This window comes from Ovis canadensis, chromosome 7 (assembly GCF_042477335.2).
Source record: "Ovis canadensis isolate MfBH-ARS-UI-01 breed Bighorn chromosome 7, ARS-UI_OviCan_v2, whole genome shotgun sequence".
NCBI classification, from domain to species: domain Eukaryota; kingdom Metazoa; phylum Chordata; class Mammalia; order Artiodactyla; family Bovidae; genus Ovis; species Ovis canadensis.
Window position 1 is genome coordinate 110600055 of NC_091251.1, and position 22428 is coordinate 110622482.

Consider the following 22428-nt stretch of genomic DNA (forward strand, 5'->3'; position numbering starts at 1 on the left):
TGCTTGCTGAGGCTCAGGCCCCACTGCCGGGCAAACCAGAATTGCTCCTGTGCTCTGGCCAGCAGGGTGCAGTGGGGAGGAGAGTTGCCCTGTGTTTCTCTCGGAGTACTGATGGCGAGGGTGTGACGACCTTTTCAGGCCCCTGTGGTTTCAGTAAGCTTTGGGAGAACAAACCAGAGTTAGGGCCCACTTACAGTAATATTTCCCTTTGTAGACAATACTCTCAATAGTTTCACATACATCGGAACTTTTAGAGCATAATTTTTATTTGGGAACTACCTGTACTATGCCAGTTTAACAACCCAAGGATCCTTTCGATTATTTTCTAAAATCCTCTGTCCACACACCCCTAACACCTGCAAACCTTAAAGCACCAAACTTTCCGATTCTTTTCTCATTTAAAAAAAAATTATATTTAGGGTAAATGAAGCTCTTATTGCAGGACTTTGAAAAACTCATGTTCTTTCAAGAATTGTTTTCCCAGACAAATTCCTAATGGACCTAGCCCTCTTTTTGAAGTGTCTGTCTCTCAGTTCAAAAAAAAGGGTCCCCTCTAATTTAGACCATTTTAATAAACTTTAAACTGGAGATATTAGCTTCTTCTACCTGAAATGTTGATAGAAAGCCAATTCCCTAAATGTCTATCCAAAAGAATTCCCTTTAAAAGTCTGATTTTTTAAAAATGATTTACAATAAACTGTAGTTCTTTATATTTTAATAAGACCACTGAAGTGGGGTCGACCCTGGGTCTCCTGCATTTCAGGCAGATTCTTTACCATCTGAGCCACCAAGGAAGCCCAGTGTAAAGTTTTATATTACATGCAATGAGACCATTTATATTTCCTTAATATTGTGAAATTAAGTTACCGACCCACTTGAAAGGACTATTTTCTTTTCCCGATGAAGCAGTAGAAAGGCTGCCATGCCGCGCTGCTGTCAGCCCATCCTCGCTCCTCCTTGGGGCTTCTGTCCCGGCCTTGGTCTTCCCAGGAGCTTCTGGGCAAGCACAGCCTCTGTCTCAATCCTGCCAACATGGTTTGAAGACTACATTCTAGGGCTTACTGAATGTTTCACAGTGGATGTTCCAGAAGAAAAGAAGTAATGAAGATTGCAATTCCAAATGAGGTTCTAAAATGAACACTTCCTGTGTTCAAAGCATTTTATCTAAAGATCCCACTGATCAGGAGAACTGATGCCAGAGATGCCAGCACTCGTCACTGGAAAACACTGGTTTGTAACCTACTCTGTGTGAAAATGCACGCTTTGGTAATTTTGATTTGAAACTAAGAATATCAACAAACAAATAAAAGACACTAAAATACTGGAGCACTGTGCAAGTTTGGCAGAGACAGAAAATCCTCAGCTCAGGCATGGTGAGCCGACGAAACCTCAGCATTCTACAGTTTGACCTTGAAAATCATATTACTTCAAAAGTCCAGAAATGTAGATTTATTTTTATTCAGAAATACTTTCATATTCTCTAACTGTTCATCAAAAGTTTAAAATTTCAAAAGGGACACAAAAAAATTACATGGGTCTCAGAAGCTATGTCAAACATGCGAGTTTTAAGAGTGACATTTATACAGGGTAACTTAGCCCTCATAATTTTCTTATAATCAAATTATAGCAGGAACACAAACATACCATATATTACTCTTTAAAATTTTTGTTTTACAATGTTCTTGTCAATGGGACACTTCAAAATGTTTAAACCTGACAGAAAAGCATTAAAAAAAGATACCAATGGAAGAAAAAAGTATCAGAAGCACACCTGTCCTTGACCTGGTGTGGAGATGGGGAACCATTCTCCCGGGGAGCGCACTCTGAACAGCCACACTTGGGTCTAGTGTTCTTTAAAATCATTTTAGACTTAAAATCAATTCTTGCCCACTTTCAATATTCACTTTCATTGATGCTGTCTGCATTTCCTCTTAAGGGGTTGGTTTCTGGGACAGAATTAGGCAGGGACAGCTGTTTGAAGGAAACCCAGTCTCACAGCTGTGGTTAGGGGTGACCACAGTGAGTAGAACCGCTTCAGGAGTGAACCCGGGCATCGGAACGTCCCTCGGATACCGTTCACTGGGGGAAGTAACCCTGGGTTTGACGTTTGGGAAGCTTGACGTGTTGGAGAAGCGGCCTTCGGAAGGGAGAGGGCTCCTTAGCTAAACGCGGGGCCAGAACTCCACCACCTCCTCGGCCCACGGGGAGGAGCGCTTCGCAGTCCCCCTGCCCGCGGGGAGGGGCCTAAAAGGGGTCTGGGGGGCGCGGAGGAGGGGGAGCTCTGGGAAGAAGGAGAGGAAACCCCGGGACGTCCTGGACACCACGGTCATCTCCAGTGGCCCCACAGGTCTGGGCTGTGGTTTTGGAAGAAGAGGTGAGACTATTAACAAACTCCTCCCTTCTTTCAGGCAAAAGAAAACAAAGCCTCTTCATGGCTTCTTTTAATGATAATATAAATTTGATTTGTTTAAAAAAAAAAAAAAAGTTTTAGGTGGAAGAACTTCAAGGAAACAGAGGGAGCTGTTGCCCATGACAGGCCCTGAGTCTCCCAGGGGGTACCTACGGCGGGGCGGGGCGGGGGAGCGTCACCATTCTTTCCGAACCTTGCTCCGCCCGCGGCTCAGTCTGAGTGCAGGTGACACTGCGTGCTTTGTAAAGACAAAGGCAACTTGCATTTCCTCCGCTTCCTCTGCACGTACTCTCCTCCTAGTCATCCTCAGTACTCTTACCCCTGATCCCTTCCAAAACACTTTCAATATGTCTGCTGTTATGTACTGTTTCACCTACAAAGCAACATATATATTAAAAACTCAGATTTGTTCGCAACCAAAAAAGGTGCTTAAAACCATCTTATGCAACTGTTTTTCACTTCATTTTCAACCAAAAAAAAAAAAATCAAACACATTTGGGTTTATGAATACTGAAAAAAAAATAGTGATTCTGATTATTCTCATACACGTATTAAAAAAATGTGCCTTTATTCCCCATGTTAACTTACATTAACTGACTCATTTCCGTACCTTAATGAGTTAAACTCTTGCTTGGAAAATATAGAAGGTACAAATATAAAGAACTTTTAGGATTAAAAAATTTTCTGAATATAAAAATGCTTTCTATGTTTCAAAAATAACACTTTCGGATTCTTGTTGTAGTTTTGGGTTTGGTAACTTAACTGTTAAGTACCCAAGGCTTTTTTTTAAAATAACAAAATAACATGGTTTTTAAATACAAAGTTATCCAGGAACCACTCACATCTGTGGATCAGCTCCACAGAAAGTTTAGTTTCTCAACAAGAAAACCCCAAATATTTTCATCATAAAATAAAATTCCGTTATCAAAAACTAGCTTAAGATAGAAAACTATATGCCTTAGTGATTGCCAGAATTGCCCAGCACAGCTTCAGTAAAAGAGAGAACTGATCGAGAAAATACAGTCTCCACACGTGTGCAAGATCTGCAAGTCAGACAGAGGGGCGCCGGGAACCGCGGCCTTGCCCTCGGGCACCGTCCTTCCCGGCGGCCCCTCCACCTCCTCCTCCGGCGGCGGCTCCTCCCGACGCGACGCCTCGCGCTCCTCCCGCCGACGCTGCGCCCGCGAAAGCGCACGTCGGCCGGCACGTCTCCGCCTTCCCGGGCCGTGAACGCCTCCGTGACCGGCCCGGCGAGCGCGGGGCCTAGATGAGCCGGGAGCTCCTGAGGAACTGGATGAGCACGCGGTACACGAACGTGTACTGGCACAGGGTCTGCACCATCAGCATCCGCTGCCGCCGCAGCATGTCCAGCACCCGCGGGACGTCCAGCGCCTGGGGGGTGGGGGGCGAGGGGGAGCCGGGTGAGGGCGCGGCTCCCCGAGGCCGCGGGCGGCGGGCGCTCCCGGGGGACCCTGGCTGCAGGCCGGCAGGCGGGCAGCCTCTTGGCGCCTCGGAGTCTCCTGCGGAGAAGCCCGAGCACGTGTGTGCGGAAAGCCCTGGCAGGCCCCGGGGGGCGGGGCCCCTCCCCGCCCGGCCCCGCGCGCGGCGCCCCCTCCCGCGCCCCCCTCTCCCGCGCCCACAGAGGAGCAAGCACCTCGTTGTGCTCCAGGCAGGCGATCATGATCTCCGACAGAATGACGACGCCGGTCCGTCCCACGCCGGCACTGCAGTGGACCAGCAACGGGGGGTTGGGGCTTCTGGGTTCACTCGTGCTGTTTGTATGGCGTCGAACAGACTGGATCTCTTCGAGGTATGCTGTGAAACACGGAGGACTCAGACACAGAGGCACGGAGGCCCAGCAGGCCGTCCCCGCCGCTGGGGCGGCGCCGCAGGCGCGGGGCACCGGGAGCCGGGGAAGGCCCAGCTACTGGCCGGCAGTCGGCCTCGGCGAGCCCCCGCCTCTGCCTGCGCTCCCGCAACACGCGAAACTCCTCAGGGACCAGAACCGCCTGCTGCCGAGTAACCACGTCATACTCTAAAACCTCCTCTGCTACGCTTTCCCCTGGACGCTTGAAATGGTCGGGTTAAAACCAGCCCAGCCTTGCATGCAACAATACGGAGGCAAGAGAGGAGGCTCCGGAAGTCTGCCTCCGCGCGGCCTTCCCGGCGCCGAGCGCGGGCGCTTACACAGAAAGCCCTTGAGGTCCTCGGGGCAGCCGTGCTCGGGCCAGTCGGTGTACTGCAGGTGCCAGATGGTCCGCTCCTGCCCGCTGAGCAGGTGCTTCATCTTCAGGCCCGTGGTGGCGTAGCAGCCGGAGTCCGTGCGGAAGCGCGTGGTGATCTTGAACCGCCCGTAGGTGACGGTGTTGTGCCTCGAGCCGAGGCGCGGCCAGTACCTGAAGCTCTTCTCCCTTCCGCCCTCCTGTCAGAGACAGAGCGCTCAGAAGCGCGGCCCGAGCGCCGAGGGCGCCCCTCACTGGGAGCCGCCTCAGAAGCGCGGCCCTGACCGGCCGCGGGCGCCCTTCACCGGGAGCCGCCTCAGAAGCGCGGCCCTGACCGGCCGCGGGCGCCCCTCACCGGGAGCCGCCTCAGAAGCGCGGCCCTGACCGGCCGCGGGCGCCCCTCACCGGGAGCCGCCTCAGAAGCGCGGCCCTGACCGGCCAAGGGCGCCCCTCACGGGGAGCCGCCTCAGAAACGCGCCCCTCACGGGGAGCGCTCAGAACCGCAGCCCTGACCGGCCGAGGGCACCCCTCACGGGGAGGCGTCTCAGAACCGCGTCCCCTCACGGGGAGGCGCCTCAGAAATGCAGTCCGGAGTGGCGGAGGGCGCCCCTCACGGGGAGCGCTCAGAACCGCGGCCCTGACCGGCCGAGGGCGCCCCTCACTGGGAGCCGCCTCAGAACCGCAGCCCGGAGCGCCCCTCACCGGGAGCCGCCTCAGAAGCGCGGCCCTGACCGGCCGCGGGCGCCCTTCACCGGGAGCGCTCAGAACCGCGGCCGCGGGCGCCCCTCACCGGGAGCCGCCTCAGAAGCGCGGCCCTGACCGGCCGCGGGCGCCCTTCACCGGGAGCGCTCAGAACCGCGGCCGCGGGCGCCCCTCACCGGGAGCCGCCTCAGAACCGCGGCCGCGGGCGCCCCTCACCGGGAGCCGCCTCAGAACCGCGGCCCCTCACGGGGAGGCGCCTCAGCAATGCAGCCCGGAGTGGCCGAGGGCGCCCCTCCTGGGGAGCGCTCAGAACCGCGGCCCCCCACGGGGAGCCGCCTCAGAAGCTCGGCCCTGACCCGCCGCGGGCGCCCCTCCCGGGGAGCCGTCTGGAGATCGGACCCGCGCCCCCGCCCCCTTCTCTAAAGTCAGGCCCGCAGCGTTCCCGCCACTGTCCGTCCGAGGCCGCGAGAAGACCTAGAGAAGACAGGCCTCACCTCCTCGGCCGTCACCATGGCTATGATCGCGATGCCCTGTTCCCACACCATCTGCCAGAAGTCCGGGCAGGTGTTCTGCAGGGGTCCCTGGGTGGCGATATAGTCCCATTCGATTCCACTGACAGAGACCTGAAATTAGAACGGGGCTTTTACAAAACGAGAATGTGTATGACCCACGCGCACACATTTGTTCATGGAAAAACTCACAAAGCGAACTGAACCATTCAGGCAGAGACTTTCACCTTAGTCTTTTTCCTTATTGGTGTCATTTCCACTACTGGCACTTTTATAAGCATAAGCGTGATGGGTTTACATAATATCTATATGTGACCTGGGACGATTTTCTTAACCTCTCCAAATCTCAGTTCTCATCTGAATAAGAATACTCCCTGCCCTCATGTGGTTGGGATTACTCAAGTCAACATATTCAACGCCCTGCATGTGACAGGGTCTCAATAAATGGCCGTCATTCCTGCTGTTACGTGCTGGTTCTTCCAAAAATAACATCAGCATCGTCACACCCCAAAGTTCAAAGCCAGCCTTCCCTCGTGAAGTACAATACACACTAGGATCAGGCGCAAGCAGTTAAGTCGAAAACCTAAGTCAAATGTCAAATTTCCGAGGGCGGGGGGATGGCGAGGGGGATCTCTTCCTACCTAAGGAGTTCACCTCTGAACTTCTGAGTCAGGATCACTCCAAATAACGATACTAAATTTCCACTTAAGATTGAAAACCTCCTTGAGAACATTCTAATAATTTTGAGAGTTGTAGTCAAGAAATGGAGTTAAATCTCAGCTCCCCCACTACTGAGTGATGGCCGTAACCGCTTCCGGGGTGCCTGGGTCAACCCTGGGACTAAGAGGGCAGCGGAGTCACGCTCCCACCTCCCAGGGGCCCCAGGCCCCACAGCGAACAAGGACCAGGCGGAGGGGCTCGGGGCCGGAGGGGCGATGCCTTCCTGACTCGGAGGTCAGGGCAGTGGCCCACACTGCGCACTACGGGGTGATCTGGGAGTTCCTCCCGCCGTGGCTGAAGATCTCGAAATACCACCACAGAGCCTCAGCATTCTTCTCTCGCTCATCCAGTCATGGGAGCCGGGATACCAAAGAAATGCTCCGTTTTTAAATACGTCACCTCAGTCACGTCCAACTCCGCACAACCCCATGGACTGCAGCCCTCCAGGCTGCTCTGTCCATGGGATTCCCCAGGTAAGAATACTGGAGTGGGGGGCCACGCCCACCTCCAGGAGATCTTTTCAACCCAGGGATCGAACCCAGGCCTCTTATGGCCCCTGCATTGGGGGGCGGGTTCTTTACCACTAGCGCCGCCTAGAGAGCAAAGTTTGTGCATGGAACTCTGCTCAGTGCTATGTGGCCCACTGCAGGGGAGGGAGTTTGGGGGAGAATGGATGCCTGTATGTGTCTGGCTGAGTCCCCTCACTGCGCACCTGACACTATCCCAGCATGGTTAATCGGCTACACCTCAATACAAAATAAAAAGTTTTTTAAAATAAAAATCTTATGCACACATTCCCAAAGACTGTCAAGGGCAGACTGCTGGGTCTCCGGGAAGTCTCACTTGCAAAATGGCTCTCATCCAACGTCAACTGCAAACTGAATAAAATGTGGGAAAGAAGAGAGATAACACCAAATCGTGGATACCTTCTCATTCACTCACTAGAAGGAAATGTCTTCTTCCCAGAGTAAGGAACGGACTGTGCAGCCAGTGTGAACAGAGGCTGCAGAGACGGAGAAGACAGAGCCTCTGGCTTTTCTCACCGTCCCTGTATGGACCATCCCTTTTCCCACTTTACTGGGTGTAAGGCTACCTCAGGTAAATGGCATTACCCTGTTTTGGGGCGGGGCGGGGTTGGGGGAGGGAGCAGCACCGCTTGCCCACGGAACAAAAACGGTGTTTAAAAAGGAGAGAGTGGGCAAGGAGCGCAGATGGCTCCAGTGTGAGGGACGGTGTTGGTGACACCATCCAACACACACGTGTGTTACATCAAAATGCAGAGAGGTGCATAACAAGGAAAAACGAGCCATTCAGCCGCTCCTGAGAGAACCTGTGAGCTAGAGAGAGGGCTTCAGATTCAGAAGCACCAAGTGCTCCAGGCACACAAACAAGCGGCCCTGAAGTCCTGGGCACCATGCTGGGGGCAGAGGGACCAAACACCGTCCCGCCCTGGGGTACGGATTTCCCAGCCTGCAGAACACTGTGTCAAAATGGTTCAAAACAAGGGTGTTTTTTGAAAACAAGTCTCACCACTCTTGTGTTAATGATTTAACTGAGGACTCTGCCCCGCCATTCTAGCGCTCCCCTCACCTTGATGTGGGAGGCGTTGATGTAGCCGGTGTTGTTCTCCTTAGTCGGCACTAGCTCCACCCTGGCATCGTCGTAGGGAAGCACGTCCTGGAACCGATTTCTTTCTGCATTTTCAGGGAGGCGTGCTGTGGAGCACTCGCCATCAACTAGCCGTTTTTTAAGAATTCTTTCATATTCTGTGAATACCATTCCCTGTTCTAACCGCTGTTCCAGAATTTTACACTGGAAAACACAGAGTGAGAAATAATATGACTGCAGTCCCATGCCACACACAGCTGCATCTTGACTGCACGTCTGAAAACTCGCTTTCTGCCTTAAGTCTAGTGTTATCCAATACTGAAAATTCTAGATGAAACCAAAGTTAAACTTAACAAGTCATTACAATGAAAGGAGAAATGAAATAATCTTCTTGGTGAGAAATATAATGCAAAGTTCTGTTTAAACTTGTTCTAGGATAATTCATTGAATTCATTTTCTCTCAATCTATAGTCAATTACTTGACCCCCTTAGAAAGTTTGGGACTGACTTGTATACACTGCTATAATTAAAATGGATAATCGACAAGGACCTGTTGGATAGCACGGGGAACTCTGCTCAATATCAGGTGGCAGCCTGGATGGGAGAGGAGTTTGGGGGAGAATGGATACATGTGCACGGATGGCTGAGTCCCTTTGCTGTCCACCTGAAAATATCACAACATTGTTAACTGGCTATACTTCAATATAAAACATTTTTTTTAAATTACCCGACATCTTAAGAACAGAAAATTCTCCTGGAGAACAGTAAATCCTAGAGTAGGATAATTAATTCCAACTTCTATGAACAAGCGCTTCAACTTTGTCATATGATACATAAAACACTGAAAATAGTCAAGTTGGAAATTATCTCCAGGATCCAGGTGTAAGCAAAGTAACTTTTGCTTAGCATAATTCATGCCGACCTAATTTTGACAGAATAGAGCCTCACAGCAAATACATTTCAGTCACAAAGAAAGTTTTGAAAACCTCAGCAGTTGTTCACTGGTAAAAGTCTTCGATGTCAGGACAGCAGTCACTGTCTTTCTTTCCTATGAGTCCTCACACGCAACTGCTGATTTCCTCTCACTTTACGGCCACAAGAAGGTAAAGAACGACAGCCAGAAGCCAACAGACAAAAATCAACATTTAGCCTGAAATGATCTATCGAGGCATTAGCTGTAAGCTTGCCCCAGTTTTGCAGTCCAGGTGACAAAGTTGCTAACACTCCTTTATGATTATCAAAGGGCTTAGAAAACCCAGGAGATTCTCAGGAGGCAGCTCTGCAGCCTCGGCCGGCCGCGAGAAGGCGGGCGGCCTGGGGCCCCGTACGTACCCGCTCGTCGTTAGTAGCTCTGGCCGGCACGTCCTTCTCCTCATCGGGCAGCGGCAGTCGAGACAGGGAGAGTCCATTTAGAGCAGCCAATTTGAGAGGACCGATTTTTTTTGCATCTCCTCGGCTCTTTTTCATTCCCTACAAAAATAGTTACAGGTGTATATATCAAACATACACGAATACAATCCCCCTGAGAAGAGATTTCAGTGGCCTGAAGACAAAACAAACAGGGAGGGAGGGCTCTCCTAAAGCAACAACCGTAGGAGCGATGACACTCCCACACACACATTTGTTTCACAAATAGGAGGAGGAAGACATTCCATTCAAGGCCAAAGCCCTGGTAAGTCTTCCAGGTAGAAGGTTTTGAAATGCAGCTGGTTTCAGGGCTCTGTTGTAATGGAGGGTGAGGTTCCGAGTGGACCGCATTCCTTCACAGGATTCACTGGACCCCATTCACTCGGGGTCCTCCTGAATGTGAAACTGTGACACGCATGAAAACCAGCTGTAGTCCACGAAAAGGGTTTAAATGTGGTGGCCTGACTGTAGTAAAAGCTCTCACACATTAAACAGTTTCTTTCCCAGTGCTTTCTGTGGCGGCTCTATCGTCTTCTACATTCTGTGGCAGACTTGCGTGACTGGGGTTAGACTACCACGCTTCTGGCAAACGCCGCATTTTCAAGTGAAGAAAACAGCAGGGCCGCAATCTCCATCATTACACCAGGAGAGGGTATGAGAGAGGGCATCCGCGGAATTCTGTCTTCTGAAAACTGGTGTTTCTTCAAGCCAGCAGTTTTGCTCTCAAAGGCAAACGAGCCCAGGAATGCCAAGTCCTCTTTAATAGTCTACACCTCCTGGGAAGCCACGGGATATAATCATAATGATAGCAGCCCTACTCGGACAGAGATGGCTTCCTCAGTTCTGTCTCATAAATGAGATCACCTTTGCCCCAGCTCTGTTAGCAAGGCAATGGCGACCCACTCCAGTACTCTTGCCTGGAAAATCCCATGGGTGGAGGAGCCTGATAGGCTGCAGTCCACGGGGTCGCTAAGAGTCGGACACGACTGAGCGACTTCACTTTGTCAGCCTTGGAGGGAGACGGAGGGAGGCACACAGACGACAAGGTTCCTGCTGGGGTGACACATCAGGATTCTCAGGTGTGCGGGAGGCGGGTGAGCGGCTAACACTGGGCTGTGGGGGGAGCAGGGGCCGTGCTGACGGGTGGCGTCTGCCAGGGTCCAGGGTACCAATTCTCCCACATGGCTAATGTCCATCTGCCCCACAAGAGCCCAGAAATGGAAAACTCAGGTCCCGACAGCCCGGAGAAGTGGCCCCAGCACATCTCAGCCTGAAAAGGACTGAAATGCCCCAGCACCCATGAGCTGGGTGACTGGTAAGGCCAGCTCTAGAGCCAGTATTTGCAGAAAGGGGCTCACAGTAAAAACTCACCCCAAACTCCCCTCACTTAGCCCTCAGAGGACATGGTTTTAAATGTACAGGCCAAATGGTGGTTTCTCGCATGAGAACCACCACACAAGACTGAGGGTGAGACAGAAATTCTTCCTGTAAACACATAAGCATTCAAACCAATCCACCTCTGCCTGACAGCAATCAAGTCCCTGCAGGTGGAGACGGGTGGAGAACTCTGGCATGTTCCTGCTTATCTGCAATCCATTTCACTGTTTTTAGTACTAAACCTCCACAACCATAATTCACACTGTGTGTTCATTCGCCTGTGGTCACCATTAAACAACAAAGGCAACCGGGAGTTACAACGGGGCGGGGGGTGGGGGGTGGTCAGAGGAGTAGCAGGGGTTGGACTCCAGCTCTTGGGAAGTCAGTCAGTTAAATGTATGATCCAACCTCACAGTAATAAGTTAAACTTGACCGAGCACTTTCTATGAGCCAGGACCTCACTTTTTTCCCTCCAACAACTCTCTGGGGTTGTCTCAGTTACAAATGAAAAAACAGGAGTCAGAGAGATTAAGTTCTTGGTCCAAGGTCACACCAGCTAGCTGCCTCCTTGTATATGCTAAACAGGGTCAAAACAGTAGAAACCCTGCATTCCAGTCAGTCATGCTGCTTGACAGAACTCAGAAGCCCTTTCTGAGCCTAACCTTCCGTGGGACCTACCACCCCACCGCAGGAGACAGAGGAGGGGTGCCTGTCCCGGGTACGGAGGAGCCGAGGGGCTGGGTGTGAAGGGCCCGGCCCCTGGGAGACAGCCAGTGAGCGGCAAGGTCTGGACTCAGAGCCGAGTTTCCCACTCGTAGGTCCTGCGCCTATTCCCAGCCCACGGCTGCCATTCACGTTCTTCAAGTAAGAACATTCCTTATTTGAAGGGGCGGGGGTGGGGGTGGGGGGGCTTCCCTGGTGGTTCAGTGGTTGGGAGTCTGTCGGCTGATGCAGGGGACACAGGTTCAATCCCTGGTCTGGGAGGATTCCACCTGCCACGGGGCAACTAAGCTCAGGGGCCGCAAACAAGGGGAGCGAGAGCATAACCCAGTCACATGGTCGACACCGGAGGCCTCCGTGCCAAGGAAGGGGGCATTTTGTACCTTTAGCGAACCCAAATCAAAGTCCTCAGATTCAGCAGAACTCCCTGGGCCCATTCAAAAACTACAGGGACAACGGGCTTGAATACTGGACTCTACTCATCTGGGGCCAGACTCAGGCCCCACATCAAGAAACAGGCACAGTTCTTGCTGTAATCAGTGAAGAGTGTCAACTACAAGAGGGCCGGGCCAGCTGGTGAAGACCCAGGCTGAGCTACCTCATTCCGCAGACACATCCACGACCTGTCCCGCCTCGAATCGCTGGGCCACCCCCTCCGCTTCAGCCGACCTGAGACACTGGCCTTTACTATTAGGCAGCTGAGTAAGGATGTACTCCCAGGAAACATTAAAAATCAACTTAGAGGAGAATCCACCTGCCAAGGCAGGAAACATGGGGGCATTCAGCCCCTGGTCTGGGAAGATCCCACACGCCTCGAACAACTAAGCCACAGCGACCGAGACTGGGCCACAGCCACCAAAGCCCGCACACCCAGAGCCCCGAGGAGCCCCCGCCGCCCGCACACCCAGAGCCCCGAGGAGCCCCCGCCGCCCGCCCACCCAGAGCCCCGAGGAGCCCCCGCCGCCCGCGCACCCAGAGCCCCGAGGAGTCCCCGCCGCCCGCGCACCCAGAGCCCCGAGGAGCCCCCGCCGCCCGCGCACCCAGAGCCCCGAGGAGCCCCCGCCACACACCCAGAGCCCCGAGGAGCCCCCGCCGCCCGCGCACCCAGAGCCCCGAAAAGCCCCCGCCGCCCGCACACCCAGAGCCCCGAGGAGCCCCTGGGGTGAGCAGCCTGCCCGCCACTACAGAGCGGCTCCTGCCAGCTGCCCCTGGAGAAAGTCCATGCACAGCAAGAGATTCCACGCAGCCAAATGTGAAGTAACTGATTTTCCAAGACAAACTTACAGTTCAAAGCCATTCAGAGAAAACAGATTTAAATCCTGGCACTGACTGTTAGTCATTCGGGTCTGCGTACATTCATCTATTTCATAACCACTGTAGTACCGTGCAAATTTTCCTCCTGCTCGTGAAGATGTTTGTGACGGCTCAGAGGATCTAATAATACACTAGGCCAGGACCACATCTGCGATGGGCCCTCAGGTCTGAGCATGCTGACCAGCAGAACCAGGAGACAGAGGCCCCAACTGCCAGGACATGGGGGACACCTGGGAGACGGAGTGCAGAGGCTAATGCATCACTTTCGCCTGGCAAGAGCCCTGGGCATGGGGAACGGAGGCCTGAGCAGAGCGGAGCCTGAGTCCGGCAGCCAGATGACCCAGAGCGGACACGCGGACACAAAAACGCTACCGACGCCTGGGCAACGCTGAGGGCCTCACAGCAAAAAGGCTTCAGTGGGAAGACAGAGAGCAAGGCTGAGACAAGCAGTTGCTGCTTAACAAAACGTGTGTCAGTTGCTCAGCTGTGTCCGACGCTTTGCGACCCGTGGACGGCAGCCCGCCAGGCTCCATGGGATTCTCCAGGGAAGAGTACTGGAGTGGGGTGCCATGTCCTTCTCCAGAGGATCGTCCTGACCCAGGGATCGAGCTCGGGTCTGTATACAATAATTTAAAATATACAATACAACCTCTATGCAGAACAGTGTAGAAGAGAGGAGAACCAGCTACAGAGATAAACACGGGTTTAAACTCCGGTCCCTCACCAGCTGTGTGACCGTGGGAAAGTTACTTAGTATCGCAGAGTCCACTTTCTCATCTGTAGAGACAATAGGCCTGTTGTAAGCTGGATGCAGTGAAGCAGGAGTGCTCTGGGAACGGCCTTCACCAGCTAGAGATGACGTTATGCTGTTTCCTAGTTGGCCTCGAGTGGATAACAAAGTGCGTAAATCAGCGTGCTTCATCACACCGAGTGTGACGGAGCTGCATTTTCTACCAGGGGCCTTCCTTGGGCTCTCAGCTCCCTCAGCCTCTCTTTTACAGACATCTGCGGTGCTCGGGTTTTCCGTCTTGGTGAAGCAGCCCAGAATCACCCTCCAGTCCCTGGAGGTCACAGCGCAGCAGTTTAAGCCGCACCCATAGACCGTGACACACAGAACCCACTAAGGACACCTCAGGGGAGCTTCCCTGAGCCCACAGGAGCCCACGGAGCCGCAGCAGCCCTGGGCCTGTGTCACCAAAGGCTGCTTTTACCAGCGGCTCACAAGACAGTCTTGGACAGTGGTGAAATCCTCACTCCTCTTCCGTGGGGAGGCTTTCTGGAGACCGCCCACTCACTGTTCCTACCCCACTCCACAGAGCCTCCTACGTCCACCTTTCCCTGGGTCTCAGCCACTATCTCTAGAAATGTCACCAAGATTCAATCCCCATCATTTCCATAGATAATCAAACTCAGAGTGTTCCAAAAGAAAGCAAAATAGGGTAAAATGTGGGTGTCTACTGGGCTATGGGGCTGTTCAAAAGAAGTTCAAAAGAAAAAGATGAAAGACATTAGAACTCGTGGAAGTCAAAGACAAGATGGACAAAGGGCAGACGATGCAGAGAAGGGCAGGTCTGCAGGGGGGCACCACGCTCTGGGGTGAGGCCCCCACGCCCACCCTGCACCACACACGGCTCACCCCCAGCGGCGGAAGCCCTTCCACTGCGTTCTTCTTCGCGGAGAGGAGATCGGACGTTGGCCTCTTCTGCAGGGAGTCCCTCCGGGCGCGGTACCTCCCCGACGTGGTGAGGTCCGACTCGGACGCAGATGGCGACAAGAGCCCGTCCCTCCGGGGCCGCGGGCCTTCCCCAGGCGCGGCCCCCTGGGCCTGAGGCTCCAGGATGTGCAGGGGCCCAGGGGCCAGGGGCGCGGTGTGGGGGGCGTCTGGGGGGCGGCCGCCCCGGGGGCCGGGCGGCGGCGCAGGCCCCTCCTCGGGGTCCTCGTCCTCGTCCTCATCGCTGCTGTGGATCAGCACGGTGGCGTCGGACAGGGACTTCCCGTGCCCGCCTCGCAGGCTGCCCCGCGGCCCGGCGCCGTCCTCCGCTCGCGGCGCCCGCTCCCCCGCCGCCAGGGCCGGCGCGGCTCTCTCCGGCAGCCGCAGGCCCTCAAGGCCGTGCACCAGGCCGGCCAGCTCGAGGCTGTTGCGCTTCTGCAGCCGCGCGCGCCGGGCGGCCGTCAGCGGCTCGCTCACCTCCTGCAGCGAGTGCGCCACCGGCGAGCTGTCCTCCTGGAAGGTCTGCACTGAGTGGTGCACGCGGCGCGTGATGAGGTCGGGGTTGCTGCTGCTGATGGGCGGCTGGCGGGACAGGTCCGGGGTGCTGTTGGCCGGCCGCGGGTGCGGGTAGGGGGGCGGCGGGCGGTACACCTGCGTCCTCAGGATGCTGGGCGCCGGGCAGTCACGCGCCTGCAGCTGCGCGTTGGTCAGCTCGGGCACGCTCACGGCGCCCAACCCCGGGCGCCGCCCGGCCACCGAGGCGTAGGGGTAGGGGGCCGGGCTGTGGAAGCTGTGGCTGAGGCTGAAGGTGCCGGGGGCCGCGGGCGGGGAGCCCGGGCGTGCGTGCTCGCGGATCTCGGGCTGGCTGTACACCAGGCTGAGGTTCCGCAGCGAGCGGCTCTGCCGCTCGGCCGGCGCCAGGCCGCGCTGCAGCTGCTTCATGACCGTCTCGTAGTCAGGGGTCGGGCGGTAGGACGGCGGGATCAGGGCGCTGTGCCGGTGCGAGGGCACGTAGTCGGGCCTCAGGACGTCGCTGCCCGTGATGCTGGGGTTCGAGGACCCGGGCGAGGGCTGCAGGTAGGGCTGCGGGCTATTCAAGGAGCTGGTGCTGTGCGCGCTGTACACGCTGCCGTTGCGGGCGCGCCCGCCGAGCTCCACCTGCGCGCGATCCAGGCTGGTCTGAGAGTGGCAATAGAAGCCGTTCTGGTTGGTCACGAAGAGGTTATCTGGGGGGCGGGCGGGACAAGCCAGTTAGCATGCATTCTATGAGGAGATCTTTTTTCTGAATGTACTGACTTAGACCAATTACTCAAGACAAACACTGAGACGGCCTGAACGCCGATGACGTTTATGAAACTCCAGGCTGAAGGGACCTGGCTCTACTCACACCGCCGGACCCTGCACATGCGGTTTCTGGGCACCTCACCTCCTCACCTCCAGAATGGGGTGGTTCTGCCTGCTCCAAGAGTGGGATTCAGGACCTCACACCCAGTAAAGAACAGCCAAATCTATGCTCAGCATTAAGAGTACAACTATACCACAAAACACTGCCCTCTTCTGAAAGTCAAGAGCATGTGTTTTACTAGAGACAAAGCAGGCTTTCCAGAACTCTGGGGAGCTAAGAGCAGAAATACCCCTAGGTGTGTGGCCCTGCTGATGCTGAGTGAGTTCAAGCACCAGCTATCTGCAAACATTTCCTGAAATGAAACTCAAGGCGGATTGTGCGGATTCCCCCAGAATGAAGATAACAGGGCAAAGAGTTCAGCAGGATCTAAGCCTCACAAGGTCCTGAAGTGTCACTGGCAACTGCACAGCTCAGCAGGGGCAGGAAGCCAAGAAGACCCCCACAAAGACCCCCGGCTCAGCCCCTGCCTGAGTAAGACTGGGGTCACAGTGGGCAGAGTCAGGAGCCTCATGTGTCCACGGAGGCTGTGTGTGTGCCTGCCTGGGCTGGAAGGAGGCCTGCTTCTTCAGTCCAGCCTGTAGTTCACCTGGAAAACTACTGAGGGTGACTTTTAACACTTCAGTGGAAAGACCACCAGAGAACAGTTGCCATTGATAAAAATCTTTTTCTGAATCAAAAGCCTCCTGATGGTTTTATCCAAGGGAACAGCAGGCCAGCAGCTCATGCTGGTTTCTATTCCGGTGGGGCACACAGCCACGGAGACACGGGCCTCAGAGGCAGCTCATGCTCTCCCTGTGGACGCACCGCGCTTCTCCCGCCTCAAGAGTACCCTGAGGTCTGCGCCTGTGGCGCCCCCTCTCCTCACAGCCGCCAACGCTCGCTCAGCCTCACCCCCGCCCATCTAGACCAGCATAATACCTGCTGGTCCTGCTCTGCGCACCCCCCAAACTATCCAATTATGAGTGGAAGACTCATAGTGCATGTGTAGAAGACTCTGCTAAGAACTAACGGGGCAGGGGGGTGTAGGGAATGATTAGGATCCAAAGAAAAAGGGAAAGGTAAGCACAAAAATCACGGGAACCCAAGGAAGAAGTGTTGCAACTGAAGGAGGGAAGAGTCGCGAGTGAAGGAGCCCAGTGTCACAGGAGCTGGGGGAGGGAAGGAGTGCTTCCGGCTGGGGCTGAGCGACGGGGTCAGGGCCACCTCCAGGACACACGGCGCTCGAGGCCTGGAGAGCGGGCGGCTGCAGTTTCACCAGTCGGGCCCCCTGGCTCTGAGTGCTCTCGGGGTACCCTCCTCCCTGCGGAATCACAGTCAAGGGAATGTGAGCAGAGGGTACAGAGGCAGTCCCCTGCCTCCTCCTCCGACCACTCTGGCTAACCTTCCAGAAGGAAGGGGCTCCCGCCCAGAGCCCTCCTGCCAGGGCAGGGGGCAGGCAGGGAAAGGGCGCCGAGGGTGACGGAGCGGGGTGGGCAGCCGGGAGACTCGGCAGAGAGAGCGTGGCTGGAGAGGGCTCAGAGAGGGTGCAGGGGGTGAGGCCTGAACAGGAGCACGGAGGAGCATCTCAGAGGACGCTGAACACTAGACACGGACGATCGTCAGGGAAATGGGACAAGCCCAGCCGCTGAGTGCCAGATGAACCAGGGAGGGTGGGAACTGAGAACGTCAGCGCCTGTGATGCTGCGACTCATGAGAGGTCTCAAAAAAAAAAAAAAAAGACTGCATTGGCAGGAGCAGAGGGATAGGGAGGAAGAGAGATGGAACAGATGGTCCATGAAGTTAATCAGAGGCAAGAGGATTTTCAACTGTCTGGGTACCGAAGGCAAAAAAAAGAAAAGAAACAAATAAATTTAAAAAAAAATAAAAAAATAAAAAGCAATATGAAAAAAAAAAAAAGGAAAGAAACATTATAAGCAGTTTGCAATCCCCGGAACCAGGGGGTGACTCCAGCGTAAAGGAGCAGGGAACCTGGGAAAGGGCCTGGTGGAGCAGGTGATGAGCTGGACTCCAGGACGCCACTGCAGCAAGCGGTGGCAGTGGATAACATTCCGAGGGCTCCCACTCAGCCCGCGGTCCTGGGGGCCCCCTGAACGGCCCCCAGGCTGTTGGACACGGGGCGCGTGGGGCTGGAGCTCAGGAACGGTGGGCTGGGGAACGCAGACAGTCCTCTTCGCTGAGACCCCAACTGCGGATGAGAGAGATCAACTGGATGCCTGCAGAGGGAGCGGGCCCTGGGCAGACCTTCGGGGCAGAGAGCACCAAGGGGGCAGGGAGCACCAAGGGGGGCAGGGAGCACCGAGGGGGCAGGGAGCACCGAGGGGGCAGGGAGCACCGAGGGGGCAGGAGCGGAGAGCATCCAGCGCGCCGAATAGGCTGGAACGCCGTGGTCCACCGGGGAGGACGGTGGGCGAGGGCAGCTTGGCGGAGCAGCACAGACGGGAGGGGAAGGGGGAACCAGCAAGCAGAAGTGGCACACAGTGGCACCCTCAGAGGTGGGGAGAAAATGAAAGAAAAGGTAGTTCACGCTGCAGTCTGGAGGGAGAGGAAAGACATTAGGAGGCTCGCAGATGGAGAAAAAGGGAGGACCGGGGAGGAAACACACTGCAGAGGAGAGAGACTTTTCGGGGTGCAGGGCGGGTGTCAAAGCCACAGGAGGGCAGTGTGGGAAGAGGAGAAGCCAGTGAGGAAGGGAACAGCAACACCCCGAGGTGCACACTCTGGGACTCCACAGTCGACTCCGTCCCCCGCGCCCGGAGACTCTCACCCAACACACACGGCACAGCACCAACAACGCGCCACCACCTGCCTCCTGGTCCCCTCACGCCGCCCTCCACAGTCCCCTATGGGCCTGAGTGAGTCCAAGCTCCCACTTCGCCGTCTGTGCCGGGGCAGTCACTAACCCCTACAAAAGCAGGGGCAGCGGCCCCACCCAGGAGCTCGCCACTCCCCACCTTTCAAAGTCACCCCTCTTTCCAGAAAGCCTTTCTCAGACTGCCCAGCTCACTCTCGTCACAACACGCCTGTTCCCTGTGTACCTAAGTCATCTGCGTACTGTGTCATCCTCCTCTATTAGGTTCTAAGCTTCTTAAGATGTGGAATTACCTCTCTGCGTCCATCTCCCCGCCTTTATAGCAGAGCCTTGTGGACAGAGTAAAGTAATAATGCTTGTGAAATGAATGCTGGAGATACAGCTTCAGAGGCCCTGTCCTCACATAGCTCAACGTGCCCATCATTTGAAACATAAACATAAATAGAGGGAAATAATCCTTTACAATGGGAAGGTCCCAGGCAGGAAAACACACGAACAAGCCTGGGACCTCCGGGGCCAGAAATCACAGAAGTGCTCAGAGCCCCCGGGGCACATGTTAACAGGACTTGGGAGCCAGTTTGAAGGAGTGCCCACGGGCCAAATTCAGGATCAAATCTGAGCATCAGAATCTGATACTACATGTTTGCTATCCACATCCAAAAAAACAGCTGACTCTAACAGCAGCCTCTTTTATGAATCCAGGTTGGCTATCATCATGACAATAATTCTGTGAAGTTAAATTTTTAAGTTATTTGTGTGATAACTTCAGCCAAAAAACTCTCCTGGCTTCAAGATCTCCAAGCCTTCATGATTTATTCAAATTACAGTAATTTTGTAAGGCATTTCAGAAACGGTGCACTTTACCTAGGGAAGAGGCGTACGGTTCTGTGTAATGTCCATTATAGTGCAGCTGGGGCGGGGCGGCCGGCGCATAGGGTTGCGGCTTGGGCTAAGAATCAGAAAGTCGGAAACAGGATTAAAACACATCGTCTGTGGAAATATGTGTAAACAGTTCTTTTCTGGCTTCTTTCTCTTCACTGAGAAACTTCTGAAGGAGCCTGATATATTATATATGAAAAATAAATATCAAGACCCTGTAGCTCTTACCCTATCTATCCTTTTCAGGGTTTTCCAGAAAGGCAATGCTAAGCGCTATGCTCTATTATCAGACAGCAGACAACACCAGAAAGCAGGAACAGACAGAGATTTCCTGAATTCTTATATAAACAATCGATTAGAAGAAACTTACACGTACTACATTTAATCTTATTAGCAAAACCATCTAGTACTTTAAATATCTACTAACTTCTGATTACTCTTGGCTAATACTCAATATCTTTAGTATTAGGTTGGACCTAATACTTTAAAATATATAACACAATAAATGTTACATATATAAATATTAGGCTTAAGTTGTAGAAAATCACCATTTCTTTGGTCACATGTAGGCATACTTTAACAGTTCAAACTGAAAACCAACACCGCTAAAAGCCTATTTTATTAAGGAAAGCGAGAGAACTAAAACAAACAAAGGCAACTGCAATTCTCCCTCTTTCTTACCAGAGACAGCCTCGAAGAAGACCTCCTCCTAACTGGGTTCACCATGACGGTCTGCGTTTGCCTGTAAAAATACGACACGTCTTTGAGAAACACATATACACATGCTCATATGCACACAATCTTCCTAAACATACTAATAAGAAAGTAAAAGGATATATCTTCCCAAGCGACAAACTCATCCAGTCATCAATCAGAGAAAAGGCAGGCGGTCCCCCAGCTGGACTCCAGGGTCTGAGCCTCGCGGAACAGCCGTCGGTCGCCTGGCTGAGCCCAGGGCTGGGCAGGAGGAGCTGTCCCCACTCCACGCAGGCAAGCCCTCTGGAGTGACCGGCAGCAGAGCGGAGGGGCACCAGGCGAGAGGGCCACAGACTCATCCCCAGGGAAGAGTCGGCGTAAATGTGCTTCTCCTGTGGGCCGGGCTCAGCGCTCAGGACAGACCGCCAGCTGCCAGCCTCAGAGCCAGGAGCAATGAAGTGCCTTTGATGGAGAGCCTGTGAGCCGTGGACCACACAAATGATCAAGAGACAAGCTGGGAACTTGGGAAACTTAGGGATATGTGTGTTAGCTGCTCAGTCATGTCTGACTCTTTGTGACCCCCTGGACCGTAGCCCAGTAGGCTTCTCCATCGGTGGGATTCTCCAGGCAAGAACACTGGAGTGGGTTGCCATTCCCTTCTCTGTAAGAACATATATTTCCTCTAAGAAACTAAGGTAGGGAGAACAAAAGAGTAGGAACATTGGTTCAGTGGGCTGGTGGTAACTCCATTTACGTTCCTTTGCAAGAAACTTCTCTCTGGTTCTAAGCATACTTTTAAAAAAGAAATGAAAAGTATTCAGGAGTCCTGGCTAACATTTATCAGATAATTTGAGATTTTAAGCTATTCAGAGCAAGCTCCATCCTTGAATAAACATAGGTCACAAATAAGCAAAAGGAAATTCCTTTTGTCAGAATCTATCTTTTAAAGATAAAGGCAGGCATTTTTGTTGTTTCTGTGTGTGGTCAGTTTTATTGCGAATAAGATCTAGGAACCTACACACATAGGATTCTTGGGTTTGATCATGATGCAATTTTGTCAAAGCACTTTTTGAAAAAACTTCGAGCGTCTATTCCTGGCCCATAAGCTTATGTGACATGTAATTACAGATTACAAAAAATGTCATCCTTGGTTATAGTGTTCCTAAGGACTAACTACTAGAAAATCCATAATCACAAACTGAACATTAGTTCCATTTAATCAGTAAATTTACCATCTCAAGCTTAAGTCTCAAAAATTATTCTCAGCACTGTAACAACAAATTTCTTATATTAAATCCCTAAATATTAGTTAATTTTTATAAGATTTTTGAGGTAAAAGAAAATTATTCCTAATAGGAGCTGTCATGTAGCTGCAACTGCTTTAATGAGTTGACTTTTTTTGATTAAACACTTTTTAAAATAACTTGTTTATCATTGGAACATATTAAGATTGCTGATGAAGAATAGATGTCTTTTTCCCAAAGGATACTCTTCTTCTACCGGTAATTATTCCGCAACAAAAATAAAACAGACGTCAATTCCATTAGATTGCAAACATAGCCACATTAGTTGGTAAGACATTAGTAAAGTCAGGAGGGTGTATTGAGTGTTTTCCCCCCCTTAATTTATTTTTAATTGAAGAGCAATTACACAATTGCGTTGGTTTCCGCCATACATCAACATGGATCAGACACCGGTATACACAGGTCCCCTCCCTCCCCGCTCCTGCCCCTCTAGGCTGTCGAAGAGCCCCGGTCTGAGTCCCGAGTCACAGCAGATTCCCACTGTCTATTCTACATGTCAGTCTACGTTCGTTCTCTTTTGAAACGCTCCCTAACTGCACACGGCTGTTGTTCAGTTGCTAAGCTGTGTCTGGCACTTTGCCCCTGGACTGCAGCCCTCCAGGCACAGAGAGCAAGCCCTGCTGCACTGGCAGGCT

The 22428-nt window shown here is 53.3% G+C and overlaps 1 protein-coding gene across 2 annotated transcripts in view; it reads right to left on the bottom strand.

The window, feature by feature from the left end:
• Positions 1-1434: 1434 nt before the first annotated feature.
• The window catches only part of PTPN21 (protein tyrosine phosphatase non-receptor type 21), a 75536-nt gene continuing 54542 nt past the window's right edge, over positions 1435-22428 (bottom strand). For both annotated transcript variants that reach the window (XM_069597207.1, XM_069597208.1), the window contains exons 11-19: positions 20475-20535; positions 19779-19863; positions 14626-15926; positions 9504-9641; positions 8154-8375; positions 5829-5957; positions 4598-4832; positions 4065-4225; positions 1435-3802 (exon numbers count right to left, since the gene is read on the bottom strand). In XM_069597207.1, the coding sequence (XP_069453308.1) occupies positions 3674-3802; positions 4065-4225; positions 4598-4832; positions 5829-5957; positions 8154-8375; positions 9504-9641; positions 14626-15926; positions 19779-19863; positions 20475-20535 (2461 nt within the window). In that variant the 3' untranslated portion in view covers positions 1435-3673. The remainder of the gene's footprint in view (positions 3803-4064; positions 4226-4597; positions 4833-5828; positions 5958-8153; positions 8376-9503; positions 9642-14625; positions 15927-19778; positions 19864-20474; positions 20536-22428) is intronic.